Source organism: Chiloscyllium punctatum, chromosome 21 (genome assembly GCF_047496795.1).
Source record: "Chiloscyllium punctatum isolate Juve2018m chromosome 21, sChiPun1.3, whole genome shotgun sequence".
NCBI classification, from domain to species: domain Eukaryota; kingdom Metazoa; phylum Chordata; class Chondrichthyes; order Orectolobiformes; family Hemiscylliidae; genus Chiloscyllium; species Chiloscyllium punctatum.
The window spans coordinates 18,027,853-18,047,393 of record NC_092759.1 but is presented as its reverse complement, the minus strand read 5'-3'; the positions used below and the strand labels follow the sequence as shown (position 1 = coordinate 18,047,393).

The 19,541-nt window shown below is 42.5% G+C and overlaps 1 protein-coding gene across 8 annotated transcripts in view; it reads right to left on the bottom strand.

Moving 5' to 3' along the window:
• LOC140492615 (acetylcholinesterase-like) overlaps positions 1-19,541 on the bottom strand; it is a 69,937-nt gene that overhangs the window by 14,609 nt on the left and 35,787 nt on the right. For 4 of the 8 annotated variants that reach the window (XM_072591634.1, XM_072591627.1, XM_072591631.1 and 1 more), the window contains exons 3-5: positions 16,365-16,558; positions 11,574-13,094; positions 7,147-7,313 (exon numbers count right to left, since the gene is read on the bottom strand). In XM_072591634.1, coding sequence (XP_072447735.1) covers positions 7,147-7,313; positions 11,574-13,075 — 1,669 coding nt within the window. In that variant the 5' untranslated portion in view covers positions 13,076-13,094; positions 16,365-16,558. Of the gene's footprint in view, positions 1-5,829; positions 6,219-7,146; positions 7,314-11,573; positions 13,095-16,364; positions 16,559-19,541 lie in introns of those variants that run through there. The other 4 variants (XM_072591628.1, XM_072591635.1, XM_072591630.1 and 1 more) reach the window with 2 other exon arrangements.

Sequence of the window (19,541 nt, the reverse complement as noted above, 5' to 3'; positions counted from 1 at the left end):
TGGTTGTTAAATGCATTGCAAGGTGCCAAGGTCGTAAAGGTGATATATAAATGCCGTTCCTATTGGATTGGTTTTATATCTGTCAGGGGTAGTGTGGGGGAGGAAGACTGAATTGGTATGGGATTAGTTCATCTCTTTTGTGGGTTTCTCTGGCCCCTTTGTTCATGGTCCTTTTGTGCATCATCCTCCTCTGTTGAGGTGCATGTGGCTCTTGTCCTGTTCCATTGTAACATGTTACCAACTTTGGCAAGATGCATTTCTGGAAGCTCTATCAGATGATCTCCTCCAGGCTGTCCCATAGTCCTACCACTGGTCGCACAACACTCCCACCTTTGCAGTGCCTTGCTTATTCGTGGCTAATCAGAAAGCGAAGCAAGTGTTCATGACCCGGTTGGATGGTTTTCTTATTCTCAAATAGCTTCTATACCTGCCCATCTCTGATATTTTTACAACCAAAAACTTCAAAGAATTGTTTCTTAAAGAACATTTTCAAAATGCCATATTGATTTTCTTTTGTCGATCTTGTAGGATATATTTCCATTTTCCTTCTCATTATCCTATTGTGGAAACAGGAAGTTGGGATGAAGAGAGAGACTTCCAAGGTTGAGTAGTCATTCTTCAAAAACAGGGAAGATTATGCCATTTGGAAGTTGTGTTATCAGTAGTCATTGTCATGTTTATTCTGAACTTACATATTTTAATGGACGCTGGATAGGGAGCACAGACAGCAACGCAGAGTCTGTTCATTCGGAAGATTTTCTCCAGCAATGTAACACAATTCTGCTGTGAGAGTGATAAAGAAAGGAAGTGCTTGTATTCCCCCACTATCTATCACCACCTCAGGATGTTCCAAAGCAGCTTAGAGCTGATGAAATACTTATTGAAGTGGCGTTATTGATCTAATGCCGGAAATGTGGTGGCTAATTTGCAACAATTTGACAATTATATCACATCATAATTACAGAGGAACCACGAATATCCAAATATTGGATTATCCGGCAAGATTGCAAGATCCCGATGTTTGGCTGAACTGTGTTATCCGGCATTCGATTGTCTGAATTTGATTATCCGAACGAAATACTCCCCATCTGTGACCTTTGGATAGTCGAGGTTCCTCTGTGATGTGTTTTGTAATGGTTGAGGGATAAGTGTTGAGAGGAGAACTCCTTCTTCAAAATAACGCAGTAGGTTCTTTCACAATCTACCATGCAGGGCAGCGTAGCATCTCCTCCAAAAAGGGGAATTCCCTCACTCTCTTTGTATTGCAGTGACATGTGAACCTGTAAACAAGTCAACTTCCAACACAGAGGCAAGCGTGTCACTTATTACGGCACTTATTGAAGCCTAAAACATGGGGTGATAAAGAGGCCTGTGGGGAAATTTAAAATATAGAAGGTAACATTCAGCCCTTAGCATCTCTGCTGGCTGTTTCATAGAGTAATTGAGATCCAGACCCACTACTTTGTTGCTCCATGGATAGTCTTGTATGCTCCTCTTTGATCTTGATCCATCCTTGGATGCTGTGTGTAGTTTGCATTTTCATCCAGTGTCTGTGTGGGTTTGCTCCGAGTGCTCCTGTTTCCTCCCACAGTCTAAAGATGTGCAGAATAGGATGGATGGCCAAGCTAAATTGCCCCGTAGTGTCCAGGGATGTGCAGACTAGGAGGGTTACCCGTGGGAAATGCAGGATTACAGGGACCAGATAGGGGGTTAGGTCTGGGTGGGATGCTCTTTGGAGGAGTTGGTGTGGATTCAATGGGCCGAATGGCCTGCTTCCACACTGAAGGATTCTTTGATCTTCCCCTTAAAAGGATACACCAACCTTCCTCTGCTATTTCCTGTTGCAAAGCATTTCCCAATCTAGTAACAGTACATGAAAACATTCTTCCACTCTCACTTGTGTCTGAGGTTATTTTTAATTGTTGATCCCTTTCCACTGATACACCAATGGAACTAAAAGCTTAACAATTTAAAAAAAATAAACTAAATTACATCTCTTATACTTCTCTGCTTTTATGTATCTCCAATTGCACCAGTCGAATAGAGTCATAGACTTGTAGAGAATTAGGAATTTTGCTGTTTTAGCATCATACTTGTTTGCTTCCCAGATATACAGTGTATTTAAAGAAATACAACTGTTTACAAGGTAATTTGCCTCCAGGATAAGCTTGGGTGTCAACCAATTTTAGACACTGGAATTTTGTTTTCTACTGTAAATCATGTATGCCATAAATGAAATAAGTTGCTCTACAGCATTTTTTCTTTTAGCTTCTTTCATTTATCAAGGTAGTTAAGAATGTTATTAATCATACTTACACACACAAAATGTGCTACTGTTTATTTCTGTCGTAATTTTAACGTGTTCAATTTTTCCAAGTTAAGTTGATGACAGCAGAACCAATGTGTCCAGTTGACAGACAAACACCTTACGGGTTTGGATTTTTTCATGTTTGACGGACTAATTTTTAAACTCTGGCTTTCCGTGAGGATGTTGCTGAATCTACCTGGTTCACTGCAAGTTCACAGAGTGACACTGAGAAAGGTTTTAATAAAGTCACATGATAAGACTTGGAATAAGAGCTGGGGATTGTTCCGCATGTGGTAAAGAAGATATAAGGTAGATTTGATGGAGGTATTCAAAGTTACGAAGGCTTTCGACAGAGTGGGAGAAAATGTTTTCTCTGAGAGGATGGTCAATATCCAGAGCAATGAATTTAAAGGAAGACAAATTTGTTCCATTTGTGGACTAAGTTGGATGACCTGGAAGTGCAGTTTGAAAGGGCAGTGGAAGTAGATTCAATAGCAACTTTCAAAGAGGTATTACATAAATACTTAAAAAGAAAAAAAAAAGTATAGAACAGAGGCAAAAGAACAGGGGTGGAATAAATTTAACCACTTTTTTGAAATAACTTAATTAGACATGATGGGCTGAATGGCCTCCATTTGTGTTCTTAAGTAATTTACTGAATGATAGAATCTTAAGAGCAGAAAGCTATTGTTATGTTTACTTTGGCATTAGAACAATTCCTGGGTCACAGGAGTATTTTGGTTGCCACTTTCCCAATGATCACTCACTCAAATGTTTAAGGTGGCTCAATATGTCAGAAAACTATGTTTCAACAGATCTCACAAACCCCACCATGGGTGTCTCCCAGCTAAATGCCAAAGGACAGCAATTGTACAGAACATAGAAGGAAATCAGGCCATTAAGAAACATTCCAGTGGGAAATTTGCATTTTCCAAACCAGGCATGTTTTGACTCTGCGTGGTAGCTGCAGCATTTGGTGTACCAAGTGATTCAATTGGTCTGATTGTACACCAACTAATTTCATGTTGAACCCTGACTGACATGTGAGAGCGACAGAGAGAGACAGGGGCCTGACACTGACTGACACAGAACTACACAATGCAGGCAGTAGGTTGGGGCAGGTAACACACGTGCACACTCAATTTTGGAAGGGTAGAATTTGGTGCCACAAACCACACTGATAGAAGTTAGCTATGTGTGAAACTTCATAAGCAGCAAAGCAACTTCGACTTAAGACAACTGGTTAAAGGTCAAACGTCAAACTATTCTGAGAAGCAGCTCATTCCCTCAGGGTCTAAACTTAGTTTGGGACATATTTCAATGTTTCAGGTAAATGTGCCACAGAAATGTTTTGATGTATTGCTTTCTGAAGTAGCTAAAAAAGCAATTTACAAAATCAAATAGCTTGCTTTCAGTTAAGTGTTTGAGCAAATTTTACACAGATTGAAAAGATTAAGTGCAGCGGGTTTAGTAGGAGTTTCTTTGGTGGTTTGATTCTGACTCACTTTGTTTTTCTACACCTTGAGATCATGCCTGTTGTAACTCACTTCCTGCTGGGTAACTCGCTGAGCAAGACTGAGGAACCATCCTTAAGCCAAGGTCCACGGTAGATCATCAAGGTTCCCCTTTCTTCCTTTGACTCTCTACTGCCTTCCTCACTCCAATACACTACTTCCAACCAGGAAAGTGAATCTAGTCCCAGGCCAGTGTTGGAATTGCCCTCTGGAATAGGACAAAAGACTGATGTTCCCCCTGATATCACAATCAGGGAGTGGCTACCCAGACTCCCAACCGCAAGGGCCAATTATCTCAGTGAATGGTTTCTCTAGGATCTTCTGCTCACATTACAACAGTGCTGAGGAGACAATTCTCAATGGCCTTCCACAGATCACAAGAAAGCACTCCATCTGGAGTTTGATTTAAAGCTGATCTGTTAGGCTCAAGAGGTTCCAGTATAGCCAGTGACTGACTCGACTAGAGAGTGGAGACCAGTCTAGTGGAAGGAAGGCTATTGAGGAGAGGCAGCTAGTGGTGCAGAATTGCAAAAGAAAATGTAGATCTTTAGTTTTGACTGCCCTTTGAAGATCAGTGAGGTACGGCAAATGCACTCAAGGCCTCATCAGATCATAAAAGCTGCCTCAAAGGGATGGGGCAATTTCACTGAAATTACATATTTGCCTTTTTCAGAAGGTAATCAGAAACAATCCCAAAAGCTTTTGGAAAACTCAGACGAGCAGGCCTTAGAACATAGAAAAGTACAGGCCCTTCGGCCCATGGTGTTATGCCAAGCATTTATCTTAATCTAAGATCAACCTAACCTACACACGTCTCAATTTACTGCCATCTTTGTGTTTGTCCAGCAGTCGCTTAAATGTCCCTAATGTTTCTTGACTCTAAACTCATAAAGGAGGAAGTGAGGACTGCAGATGCTGGAAATCAGAGCTGAAAAGTGTGTTGCTGGAAAAGCGCAACAGGTCAGGCAGCATCCAAGGAGCAGGAGAATCGACGTTTCGGGCATAAGCCCTTCTTCAGGAATGAGGAGGGTGTGCCAAGCAGGCTAAGATAAAAGGTAGGGAGGAGGGACTTGGAGGAGGGGCGTTGGGAATGCAATATGTGGAAGGAGGTTAAGGTGAGGGTGATAGACCGGAGAGGGTGGGGGCGGAGAGGTCGGAAGATGAGGCGCTCTTCCTCCAGGCGTCGTGTTGCCATGATCTGGCCATAGACCCCACCACCAAGGATATATTTCCCTTCCCTCCCCTCCCCTATCATCGTTCCGGAAAGACCACTCCCTCATCAGGTCTACATCCCCCACCAACTCAACCTCCACCCCGGCACCTTCCCCTGCAACGGCAAGAAATGCAAAACTTGCGCACACACCTCCACCCCCTCACTTCCCTCCAAGGGATCCTTCCATATCCATCACAAATTCACCTGGACCTCCACACATATCATTTACTGCATCCGCTGCACCCAATGTGGCCTCCTCTACATTGGGGAGACAGGCCGCCTAATTGCGGAACACCTCCGGGACACTCGCACCAACCAACCCAATCGCCCCGTGGCTGAACACTTGAACTCCCCCTCCCACTCTGCCAAGGACATGCAGGTCCTTGGCCTCCTCTATCACCAGACCATAGCAACACGACGCCTGGAAGAAGAGCACCTCATCTTCCGCCTAGGAACCCTCCAACCACAAGGGATGAATGCAGATTTCTCCAGCTTTCTCATTTCCCCTCCCCCCACTTTATCTCAGTCCCAACCCTCGGACTCAGCACCGCCTTCCTGACCTGCAATCTTCTTCCCAACCTCTCCGCCCCCACCCCCATTCAAGCCTATCACCCTCACCTTAACCTCCTTCCACCTATCGCATTCCCAACGCCCCTCCTCCCTATCTTTTATCATAGCCTGCTTGGCACACCCTCCTCATTCCTGAAGAAGGGCTTATGCCCAAAACGTCGATTCTCCTGCTCCTTGGATGCTGCCTGACCTGCTGCGCTTTTCCAGCAACACATTTTTCAGCTCTAAACTCATAAAACCTTACAGCTTTAAATTTTGTGTTTGCTTATTATCTTGTTCCTCATTCTAAAGTGGGGTGATAGTTGTATAAAAAGCTCCCCATCTTCCTCTACCAACTCAACTCACCATCAGACCAAGGCTAAAGAATGAACTGTGTCCCGAATTAACCCCTCCCCATCTGTAATTCGAGTATCACTGATTCTGAATCTTTTCCAAACTCCTAATAAAGTTTCTCTTTTTCAGTGTTAATCTTGCAATGCCTTTCTGATGTCAGGGCAGACATTTATGCATCTTGGTTAGTTGAGAAAGAAATAGAGAAGGGTCAATAAACCAACACTGAAACCATTCCCTTTCAAACTAGGTGTTCTGTTGCTAGAAAGTTCTCCATCACAGGCTAAAACAAAAAGGGAACAATTATTAAATTAACTCAAAATATAAACAAAAGCAAAATTATATAGTTAGGAGAAATAAATTATAAAAATTAAGTTTAAAGGAATGTCTTCTCATTAATCAGCTGTCTCTTTTTCCTCCAACTTCCAAGCCCCTATCCCACAAAAGGTGGTTGCCAAGGGCAACCCTCACTTCCTTCTCTGTTTTAGCCTAACATATTGTTACGATCTGCCTGAAAAATTAGTAAAGGTTCAATTGGAAATTTCAAAAGGGAATCAATTATTATTTGGAATAAAAAATACTGGACCATGGAGAGATAGTAGCATAGGTTGGGATTAATTAGAAAGTTCTTTCAAAGAATCAGCACAGACTGGTCTACATGGTCTTCTGTGCTGTGCTATCGTCCTATTTTCAAATGGTGCATGAGCTGGAAACACGCAACTCCAAAGCTCTGAGGTAAATGTGGACTCCTGAATCCCATTATAGTAAATATCAGGCTCCTTCCACATCATTCACTAGCATACACAGGAATGCATTACCCACTGTATAGATACACAGGTTCTAGTGGTAATCATCCTACACAGTGTGGAACTGAGTCCCTTTGGAAGGTCCCAGGCTTGGATCCCGGACTGTGCTGAGTGAGAGCTGGGCCAATGTGGGCGCATGTCGTTACTGAATTAAACTGTAACTTACTCTTGTCAGAGAGGGATAAAATTGAATTTTCCTTGCCAACTGCTGCCTGTTTGAACACAAGGGGATCACTGAGCTTGTAGAGATCGCCCATGACAGAGGCAGGCAGGCAAGGTACAAACGCAGACCCACTCAGTGTCTTTGACAAGGGACAAGCAAGGAAATAGGATCGATGAAACACACAAGTTTTAGGCTTCGGTGCGGATTAGAACCCTGTTGTACTAAGGAGGGAAAAGCATTACCTGTGGCATTGAGGAGCTTGGGGAGGAACTGATTCCAGAAGGCACACATCTGAACTCGTAGACCCTTATTGACCTTGATAGGCTCCAAATTAAGGTCAATGAACTTCTGGTCAGTGGTGGTGAAAGGTGGCCATTTTCTTTTCTGCACATGATGCTCATTTGGGTTTCTAGAGAGGATAAAGTCAGACAGTCAGATACTTATTTGATGAACCTTTAGCTATTGTGCTTCAGACATAAGGACCTAAGATTGAGAGCTCACTAAGCTCTGTGAACTTGTTCCATCATTCTAATAGATTGTGGGTAATCAGTATGCCCACTCCATTTTCAAACTTTTGCTTCACATCACTCAGTATCGCCTCAACTAAAATCTGACAATCTCTCTCTTGAAAGCTGTAATTGATCTTCCCGCACACATGCATGGCCATTTAAGATAAAGGGTTCTGGATTACAATCTCTGCTTGTGGGAAATGCTTCATTTATAAATGGCTTAGCTCTAACTTTAAGGTTGTGGAAAAAGCCTTGTTCTCCACTCACAGGATCAGAGGGAATAGTTCCTCTCAGTTCACCTTATTGAATAATATTATTGTCTTGGATAATCTTTGGGCAATACAAGCCAAGAAGAGGCAATTTGATCTTATACCTTATCCATCAGGGCAATATAAAATGGCTTGGGTTTGTTCCAATTATGTACATGTAGAGATTCCATCTCAGTCTGTGAACTAATTGTTAATATTAACAGTCTGAGAGGAATTTCTAATGTTAACTGTGAAAGAATAGTTACATCTTGGTGGAACATACTGCTCCTCGGATGCTGCCTGAACTGCTGTGCTTTTCCAGCACCCCCAGTCCAGAACCTTGGTGGAACATAGACCCATTGTCAACTTTTTAATCTTTCTTTTGATTGTCGACTGAAGTCGTAAAGAACTATTTTAAAAGTCAAGGACTGGGAAGGAAAAATTACCGCATTTTTCAAAACAGGTTACTGGAACTGATTGTGAATTGTGGCCTTATATTCTTCCTTCAATGAATATTGCTGAAACAAATTGGTAGGAGGTGACATAAGATGCAATGGCACCTGGATGTGTGTGCAGAGTAAGATTCATCCAGCAACAAATTGCTGATCGGTTTGTGCAGTTGTGATCAGTGGTAGATGCTGGAAGTCATCTGCCTGATGACTCTGATTGGCTTCTGGGCAAGTAAACAGCTTATGACAGTGTTTATGACTGAGGGACAGAAGCCACTGGACTTGGATCTAGAAGGACAAAGGCAGCAGATACATGGGAACACCATCCCCAAGCCACCCACCATCCTGCCTTGAAAATATATCACCATTCCTTCAATGTTGCTGGGTCAACATCCGGGAATTCCCTCCCCAGCATCATTGTTGGTCAACCTACAGAAAACTCAAGAAGGCAGCTCATCCCCACCTTCTCAAGGGGCAACCAGGGACAAGCAAGAAATGCTGGCCCAGCCAGCAATATTGACATCCCATAAATGAACTAAAAAAGGACTTCTGAAGGAGAAGATCCTACGACTCTTATCTCTCTGCAGTAAAAGTAACTGAAGCTTGAGAAATGCCAGTTAGATTCTCCTTCCTGTTGCCTTTCACCAGTAGCTAAGAGATTTTATACAGTGCCAGTTACTCTTTGCATTCTGCGAAGAACTGAAAAAATCTGGAGAAGGAGATTGTAGGAAGTCTTGGGAAGCAAAAGGAACATCTCATCAATTCTGTGCTATTGTGTTCCTCAGTGTTTATTCCTCCACCAGTAAACCAATATCGTTTGTTTTTGTCTGTATGTTTTGTGTTAGGGTTTAAAAAGTGGGTTAGAATTTCAATTGGTAGTGTCATATGTTGAGAGCTCATAACGTTTAGCCTCAGATAAATGAAATTATTTGTAATAAATTGCAGTTCTTGTAAAGTACACGAACCTGGTCTAGTCATAGAGTCGTAGAGATGTACAGCATGGAAACAGACCCTTTGGTCCAACTTGTCAGTGCCGACCTGATATCCCAACCCAATCTAGTCCCACCTCCCAGCACCTAGCTCATCTTCCTCCAAACCTCAGACTGGAGGCCTTTGACCGGTGGAGTGCCATAAGGATCGATGTTGGGTCCACTACTTTTCATCATTTATATAAATGATTTGGATGTGAGCATAAGAGGTATGGTTAGTAAGTTTGCAGATGACACCAAAGTTGGATGTGTAGTGGACAGCAAACAAGCCAGCATTTCTTGCTTGTCCCTGATTGCCCCTTGAGAAGGAGGGGATGAGCTGCCTTCTTGAACCGCTGCAGTGCGGTAGGTTGACCAACAATGATGCTGGGGAGGGAATTCCCGGATGTTGACCCTCCAGTCTATTCGTATAACCATCCAGATGCCTTTAAAATGTTGCAATTGTACCAGCCTCCACTACTTCTTCTGGCAGCTCATTCCATGCATGTACCCACCCTCTGCGTGAAAATTTTGCTCTTTAGGTCTAGTTTATATCTTTCCCCTCTCACCCTAAACCTATGTCCTATAGTTCTAGACTCTCCCACCCCAGGGAAAATACTTTGTTTATTTATCCTATCCATGCCCCTCATGATTTTGTAAACTTCTATAAGGTCACCTCTCAGCCTTCAACGCTCCAGGGAAAACAGCCCCAGCCTATTCAACCTCTCCCTATAGCTCAAACCCTCCAACCCTGGCAACATCCTTGTAAATCTTTTCTGAACCCTTTCAAGTTTCACAACATTTTTCCAATAGAAAGGAGACCAGAATTGCACGCAATATTCCAACAGTGGCCTAACCAATGTCCTGTACAGCCGCAACATGACCTCCCAACTCCTGTACTCAATACTCTGACCAATAAAGGAAAGCATACCCAATGCCTTCTTCACTATCCTATTTACCTGTGACTCCACTGTCAAGGAGCTATGAACCTGCACTCCAAGGTCTCTTTGTTCAGCAACACTCCCGAGGACCTTACCATTAAGTGTTATAAGTCCTGCTAAGATTTGCTTTCCCATAATGTCGCATGTCATATTTATCTAAATTACACTCCATCTACCACTTCTCAGCCCATTGGCCCATCTGATCAAGATACCGTTGTAATCTGAGGTAATCTTGTTTGCTGTCCACTACACATCCAACTTTGGTGTCATCTGCAAACTTACTAACCATACCTCTATGCTCAAATCCAAATCATTTATATAAATGAAGAAAAGTAGTGGACCCAACATCGATCCTTATGGCACTCCACTGGTCAAAGGCCTCCAGTCTGAAAAACAACCCTCCACCACTACCCTTGGCTTCTACCTTTGAGCCAGTTCTGTATCCAAATGGCTAGTTCTCCCTGTATTCCATGAGATCTAATCTTGCTAACCAGTATCTCATGGGGAACCTTGTTGAATGATGAGGGCAGAGCAGTAGATGTGATCTGTATAGACTTCAGTAAGACAATCCTCTTTGTTACTTCTTCAAAAAACTCAGTCAAGTTTGTGAGACATGATTTCCCATACACAAAGCCATGTTAACTATCCCTAACGAATCCTTGTCTTTCCAAACACATGTACATCCTGTCCCTCAGGATTCCCTCCAACAACTTGCCCACCACCGATGTCAAGCTCACTGGTCTATAGCTCCCTGGCTTGTCCTTGCCACCTTTCTTAAATAGTGGCACCAGTGTTTTCTATAAACTGGAATCCAACAGACTGCTAAACTTTGCACACTTTGATTAAATCATTCAGGTTTGTGGTGACCCTGGGAGTAGTGGGACTGGAGAATCAGTGCACTTTCTCCAGTTGTTCATAACAAACTAAGCTGAGTCTGTGTGAAACTCATTTCACCCTTATACTTGGTAAAATGGAGATTTGTTTGTGTTGACCTGAGCTTATTTCTGCTGGAGTTGCTGATTATATTACAGGGCTAGTAATCTCAAGGTCTGGAGGACAGGAGAGCACCTAGTTTGAGCTTTTTATGGCTAAGGCTTAGTGGACAGCTGTCGTGCCTCCATATCAGAAGGCTATTGGCTCAGATTTCACTGCAGAAATTTAAGCACAACATCCAGCCTGAAGTAACAGTACAGTTTGCAGTGCTATCAGTGACACTGCACTGTCTTTGGGACAAGATCTTAAACCGATATGTCTATTCGCTCAGACAATTGCAATAGCTCTCTCAGCACTGTTTGAGTTGCCTGGCTTAATATTCATCCTTCAATTAATATTGATCGATCAAATTCTCTGGTCATTTATTGAATTCCTGTTTTGCGGCAGCTTGCTATGCAGAAAATAGAACCACTGCATTTTCTACTGTACAACATCTGACCTTCCAAAGTCCTTCAATGGCTGCAAAGTGTTTTGAGGTGTCCCAAAGTCATGAAAGCAGAAGAGAAGTGCAGGAAAGGAAAAAAAAATTCCTTTTGTGGATTCATCCAATTTTATTCTTACCCAGTTCTTGCAAACGTCGACCAGTAGTGCATTATCTTTCTACTCAACATCCCCTCCTCCTCTGTGTAGTTTAGATGCCGCTCCAGAGGTAGCCCAAAGACAAATTCAATCTCATAGCCATGGATGACTCCCATCCACTCTGGCCAAACCAAGTTTGACGCTCGATGATTGAAGAAGTACATGTAGATGCTATTACCAAATTCAGAGTACTTGTAGGCAAAGTGTATTAAAGGGCAGATGACATTATGGTCTCCTACAATGTCATCCATTGCATCTCTGTTCTTTATGCCATTGTGCTCATCCATCCAGTCAGTGTACTGAAGGGCAACAGCTTCCAGCCCCAACTCGCTTGCATGAGGGACACTTAACTTAACTCCTGCCATGAAGTCTTCACGAGTAATAATGCTTTCGGAGTCCTTGCTGAAGCCTGGGGCTCCATACAGAAGGAAGTAGGAACCTTCATCCTTGTTGACCCCTAACAAGACCTGAGTTTTCTTGAAGTTACCGGAGTTCAGCATGGAGTCCAGGGAATCTGGGAAGAAGTCCCCATCAATGATTGGAACAAATGAAAACCTGAAGACGCTATTGTATGGAAGGACAGACCATTCCTTGTCAATGAGTTCTTGAGGCTCTTTTGCCCGAAGACAATCAACTAACTCTTCATCACTGTTGATGTTGCAGTTCAGGAGTCTTCCTAATTCGACTGCCCTCCTGCGACCCTCTGCTACAGAAACAGTTGCCCACGGACAATTTGGTGAGCCACTTTGTAGGATGGCCCTAGTGAAAAGGTCTCTGCTCCCTGGGGAAAGGAGATGCATGCCAACAGAAGCTCCACCAGCACTCTCTCCGAAAATAGTCACCATCTTTGGATTTCCACCAAAGAATTGGATGTTCTCCTGTACCCATTGCAATGCCAGCCTCTGATCCAGAAGTCCAACATTTCCTGGTGCCTCGTGGTATCCATGGAGAGCAAGAAAACCAAAAGCGCCAACCCTATAGTTCATGGAGACCACTATCATCTGTTCAGTGTGAGCAAGATACTTCCCATTGTAGACATCCAATGTTGAAGCTCCACTGTAGAAACCACCTCCGTAGACCCACACCATGACAGTAGCATTTCTTGGCCGAGGGGAGGGGACCCACACATTGAGGTACAAGCAGTCTTCACTCATCTCTTTATTAGGGTTCCACATCTCTGAGCCAGGAAATCCAGGAAACTGAGTGTCAACATATTGCTGACAGATCTTGGGATAGGAGGAAGCGTTCCAGATCCCTGACCACGGTCTCTTTGCCTCGGGCTTTTTGAACCGTAAGTTCCCAACTGGAGGTTCGGCGAATGGTATCCCGAGGAAAGCGCTGAGGTAGCTGGACAGAACTGGCATTCTTGTTCCCATCACTTTCCCCAGCTTGGTGCTGACCAGGAGCTCTGAGTGATGCTGTGATAGGCAAAGGGCTATCAAAAGCTGAAGCACCCCCAGTGGACAGACAACAAGCAGCTTCATTTTTTCTTGTTCAATAGAACTAAAAGGAAAATAAGGAGATAGAGAGAGAGAAAGAGAGAGAAATAACATTATTTCCTAACTGTTTGATTCTCATACTACAACAACCTACATTTATACAGGGAAGCTTTAATGCAGTAAATGTCCTTAAGTATTTCAGAGGAATAATTATAAGACACAATCTGATATTGGGATAGGAGGCTAAAGGTTTGGTTAAAGAGTTAGGGTTTTAAAAGAACATCTTAAAGGATAAGAGAGAAGGGAAGACACTGAGGTAGCAAAGGCTGGAATTGAATTTTGAAGGCGTGGCAGTCAGCAATGGTACATGCAAGAGTCCAGAATTGAAATAGTGCAGATTTTTTTAGTGATAAATCCTTCTTCTTGTAAGCCTTATTTGAATGGAAAACCACCATTCTGTGAGAAAGGCAACATTGTAATATTCAGGGATACAGAGATTTCCTGCACTGGGGGCAGGGCTTGCTGCAAGGTTTTCGATAGGTCAATCAGGACAGATCAGGGGTCACTGGGATGACAGGTGGAGAGAGACAGTGGATACCCTGTTAAATGTTGATTTTTTTAGCTGTCATGCAAGAAAGGAGCCATACAGTTGGATGACTCTATGCGATTAGACAAATTGTGGAGGTGGCAGTGTTGGACCAGGATGGGCAAAGTTAAAAATCACATGACACCAGGTTATAGTCCAACTGGTTTATTTGAAATCATAATCTTGTATTTTCAAATAAACCTGTTGGACTATAACCCGGTGTGTGATTTTCAACTCTGTTAGACAAACACGGAAGAAGTTAGAAGGTCACTCATTGTTTGGGTGAGCAGGTCGGAAGAAGCTTATGGGAATTAATATGTCAGGGTAGCTGTAAGAGTGGATCTTGAAAAACTGTATTTGTTTCATGCAAGATTAGATCTCACAGAAAACACAGGGACAGGCTAGAACTTGGTGAAATTAGCTGTCACTGGGAAGGACTGGAATTATGCTTGTGAATAAGTAGTATTTATATAGTGTTTCAAACTGTAGTGTTTGTAATCTAAAGGGAGTGCGGACCCAGGACGGGACAGCTATCGAGGTACTACATATCAGAACAGCTCCAGCAAGAGAGTTTCACAGCCAGGACAGAAAAGTAAGACTTTGAAGACTCTGTGAAATTCATGTTATGGAATGGGGGGTGTCTATGATATTTGTCTCAATTACACATGCTGTTTGATGTGCACTGTGGATTGTTTCATCACTGTAGGTCACCCACGTTTGCCACATTTATTCTGGCTGTTAGAAATTAGTTATTTATGCATTGAAGAATATATTTACTGTTACATGTTGTATCATAAAGGGAAAGTCATGGGAATGCTGAAAATCTGGGCAGTAAAAACGAGGGGAGTTCTCTTTATCTTCTTTAAAACTAATTTTTCCTTTACTAATTAGCAGAATATTGAAGGAAAAGAGCTTCTTATTTTCCTTGGGGGGGTGAGGAGGGGATGCAGTTGAACATGGAAGTTGGAGTACAATGCCATCATCAAATACATGTCCAACCACACTTGGCAATCCTCGTTTTGATCAAAAATCTTAGGCCAGCTGATCAAAAGTATGGTCAGAGAGATAGCTTTCCAGCACTGACCCACAGGAGGTGAGGCAGGCAATCCTGGGATGGAGGCAGATGAAAGCACAGTTTTGAATAGTGGGGCAAAGTAGAGTTAAGGATGATTAGTTCAGGCATGATCTTATTGAAGGGTGGAGGTTATTTGATGGGCTGAATGGCCCATTTCTGCTTATGGCCTTATTTAAAGTTACTGTGGATTCCATCAACACCAAAACTAGAGGTAAGCAGAGATCTCAATAAGCCTGGAGGGAATTGTAGAGATAGAAAAGAATGTGACTCGAGCAGGATTTGAAAAACAAGAACAAGAATTTAAAATCTGAGCTGTTGCAGGACCAGGAGCTGTACGGGTCCAGTTACAGGCAGAAAAGCTTTAGACAAGCTTGGGTTTGTGAAAGCTAGAAAATGGGAACTTCTCTGAGATTCAAGAATCCGATCAAATTAACCATGTAGGACAAATTCCAGATCATAGTAAGAACCCGACCATTGGTATAAACTGACCCCACCCTCCCATCTCAATACTCATTCAGATGTGATCTTGCCTGAACAATAAATGAGTTAAAGAACTAAAACAGAAGTTGCTAGAAAAGCTCAGCAGGTCTAGCACCATTTGTGAAGAGAACTCAAAGTTAATCTTTCAGGTCCGGTGACCCTTCCTCAGATCTGATGGAAACTAGGAAAATGTCCAAAGTTAAAAATCACACAACACCAGGTTATGGTCCAACAGGTTTATTTGGGAGCACTAGCTTTCAAAGCACTGTTCCTTTTTTCAGGTGGTTGTGATGAAGGAGCAGCGCTCCGAAAGCTAGTGCTTCCAAATAAACCTGTTGGACTATAACCTGGTGTTGTGGGATTTTTAACTTTGGACACCCCAGTCCAACACCGGCATCTCCAAATTAGGAAAATGTTGGTTTATATGCAGCAGATAGGGTGAGGGAGGGTGAAGGAGTAAACAATAGGTAGACTTGGAGTCCATAGAGAGACAGCTATTGGACAGACAAAGGAGTCAATAACAATCTGTTTGAGTGAATAGCTGTTAGTGGAGAAACTGATGCTGGAATCTGCACTGAAAACAACAAATGCTAGAGATCACAGCAGGTCAGGCAGCATCCACGGAGATAGAGCAAGCTAACGTTTCAATTCTAGATGACTGTTGTTCTTCTCTGGAAGACCCTGCAGCCCTCCAGACTCTAGATCGAGTTCAATAATTTTATGGACTGAGCTCTACATGTGCTAAGCCCCCACCATACACTCCAGGCCTTGTTATCATATAGCCATTATACATGACCTATTGTTAGCCACTAACAGTCTCCATTAACAGCTATGCACCCTCCCAGTCAGATCATTATCAATTCCTTTGTCTCTCTATTGGTTCTATCCCTACCTATTGTTTACTTCTTACCCCTTCCCCCACCCTCTCTGCTGCATATAAACCAATATTTTCCTAGCTACCATCAGTTCTGAGGAAAAGTCACTGGACCTGAAATATTAACTTTGATTTCTCTTCACAGATGCTGCCAGACCTGCTTGAGCTTTTCCAGCAACTGTTGTTTTTATTTCTGATTTACAGCACCCGCAGTTCTTTCGGTTTTTATTTAAATGAGATAAGGAGATTGTTCAGAGCAAGTCTCGTATCCATTGGCTTCCTCAAAAGGTCGAGTCTTAATTCGTTTGACAGGATTCACCTTCAAATCTGCAAAAGTCTCTTAAGGGCCTTGAACAGCTCCTGGTGATCATGGACTGAGTCCAAACTCAGCACTAGACATCACAAACCACCCCTCCGACAACACAAAACGTTTGGCTCTCTGATGTATGTCAAGTCTCCTCAAATTGATTCCAACACAATCCAGATGTCCTGAGTGAACGGTGAACCTAGAAGCTAGCACAGTGAAAGGTACAAGCAGGGTCAGTTCATCAGTTCCTAAATAGCAGGAAAGGCCAAACAGGCTGGTATTCTATTCTCTAATAAAGTGAAGACAAAGATACATCCCAGTTAGAAGGAAAGACGCTAAGTGAAGGATAAACTATGCCAACCAAGCAAGTTAAACAAAGTATTAAGTTGAAAGAAAAAGACATTTATAGAGAGGCCAAAGTCAGTGATATCCCGAAGACTAGGATAAATTTGGAATCCAGCAAAGGAGATTTAAAAAGATCTCTGAGGAAAACTGGTGAGAAATTTTAAAAAACTGACAATAACTGCTTCTTTAAATATATAAAAAGAGAGGGATCAGATGAACATAAGCCTCTTAGAAAATAAACCAGGGCAGACTGTTTTAGGGACTTGGGGATAGTGAGAACTACAGATGCTGGAGAGTCCGAGTAGATAAAGAGTGGAACTGGAAAAAGCACAGTGGGTGAAGCAGCAGCAGAGGAACGGGGAATTGACATTTCAGGTCAGAACCTGTTGAAAAGTTCCAATCTGAAACTTTAGCTCTCCTCCTCTGATGCTGCTTGACAAGACTGTTTTAGGGAACAAGGAAGTGGCAGAGGATTTAAACAGATATTTAGCATTAGTCTTTATGGTGAAAGATACCTTGAACATCCCAAGAATATTAAAGAATACTGGGGAGGAATTAAGTACCACTACCGTCATTAGCAAGTTAGTATTAAACAAACTAATGGGGCTAAAAGCAGATTAGTCCCTGATGGCTTGCATCCGAGAATCCTAAAAGAGGTAGCTACAGAGATAATGAATGCATTGATTATAATTCTCCAAAAGTCCTTGGATTCTGGAGAAGATCCAGAAGATTGGAAGACTGCCAACATGACACCCCTATTCAAAAGGGGAGGAAGGCAAAAAGCAGGTACCTATAGGCTAATTTGCCTAATAGGTATTGTTAGGAAAGTATTGGAATAAATTATTAAGGAATTAATAGCAGAACATTTGGAAAATCACAATACTCGGCATGGCTTTATGAAAGGGAAATCATGCCTGATTAATTTATTAAAGCTTTTTGAGGAAATCTTAACCAAAGTGGATAGAATGGAAGCAGTTGATATATTGTATTTGGACTTTCAGAAGGCATTCAACAAGATATATTATGACTTAATCTATTTGTGAAGTAAGAGACCATGGTATTGGAGGTGATATATTCATATGGATAGAAAATTGACTGATGGATAGGAAACAGCGAATGGGGATGAGGAGTTCCTTTTCAGGTTGGTGACCTGTTACCAATGCAGTTCCACAGGGATCATTGCTGGGACCACAGCTGTATATAATATTTGAAGGAAGGAAGGAAATCTGCCAAATTTGTAGATAACACAAAAACAGATGGGAAGGCAGATTGTGAGAGAGATACAAACAGGTTATGGGGAGATATATTTTAGATTAGGTAAGTGGGCAAGAAGTTGGTATATGTAGTATAATGTGGAAATGTGAAATTATTTATTTTGATAGTGTGAACTAAAGACTGGAATATTATTTAAATAGAGAAAAACTGCAGAAAGGTGCAACACAAAAGGACTTGGAGGTAACTGTGCACAAAGCTTGTACACAGATGCAGATAATCTTTTGGAGTTCCCAGAATACAGGAGTTGTATCTCAGTATTGGGAATTTCCTTATGTCTTTAAGAAGGTTGACAGAGGGAAACCAGGGAATTACAGACCTATTCCAACCTAACCTCTGTGTTGGGGAAATTGTTGGAGCTTTTCATCAAGAATAGGGTCACTGGTGACTTCGAAAAATTTTAGTTAAACAGGTAAGGTCAGCATAGATTCATGAAGGGTAGGTCATGTCTGACAAACCTCAGATTATTGAAGGGATGACAAAGGTGGTGGACAGAGGTATGTTGATGGATGTCGAAAGTGTGGTGCTGGAATAGTACAGCTGGTTAGGTAGCATTCGAGGAGCAGGCGAATTGACATTTCAAGCATAAGCTCTTCACCAGGTATGATGAAGCTCTTCACCATTCTTGACTCTGATCTCCAGCGTCTGCAGTCCTCACTTTCTCCCGTATATTGATGGATGTTGTTTATGTGGGCTTCCCGAAGGCTCTTCATAAAGTCTAAAGTAGAAGTGTTAGCTAAAGTGGAAGCCCCAAAAAATTGAGGGCAAATTACTGACATGTGATAGGAAATTGGCTGAGTGGCAGGAAACAGAGTTGGAATAATGGGTATAAATTACCAGGACATGAGTGCTGTCAATTATTCACAATATTCATAAATTATTTTGATAATATTATTAAAAATCAAATATCCAAATTTTCTGATGACCTAAAATTGGGCAGTAATTGTAGACAGTGTTGATGGCGGCATAAAATTACAACAGGATATACACAGATTCGGTGAATGGGCAAAGTTGTGGCAGATGGATTTTAATAGAAGCAAATGTGAGGTTATCCATTTTGGACTGGAAAAGAATGGATTGGGGTATTAATTTGGAAGGCAGAAAGTTAAATGCAGTGGATGTTCAATATGATTTGTGAGTTCAGATGACTAGCTCTTTAAAATGCCATGAACAAGGATAGAAAATAGTCAAGAAGGCTAATGGCATGCTGGCTTCCATACCCTTCCCCCTGACCTCCACCTCACTGAGGACGAACAATCAGTCCTCAGCAAAGGACTCACCTTCATCCCCCTTTGCCCACACATCAATGAATTTAATACACGCTGTGACGTTGAACACTTCTTCCGCTGCCTTCGCCTCTGAGCTTACTTTGACAATCAGTACTCCCACCTACCTTCTGAGGACCCCTTTGCCCACCTCCAACACACTCCATCCACCTGGACACCCCGTGCTGGCCTATTACCCGCCTTCGACCTCTTCATTTCCAACTGCCGCCAAGACATTAACCGCCTCAACCTGTCTACTCCACTCCAACCTCTCACCCTCACAACGCACAGCTCTCCACTCCTGCTC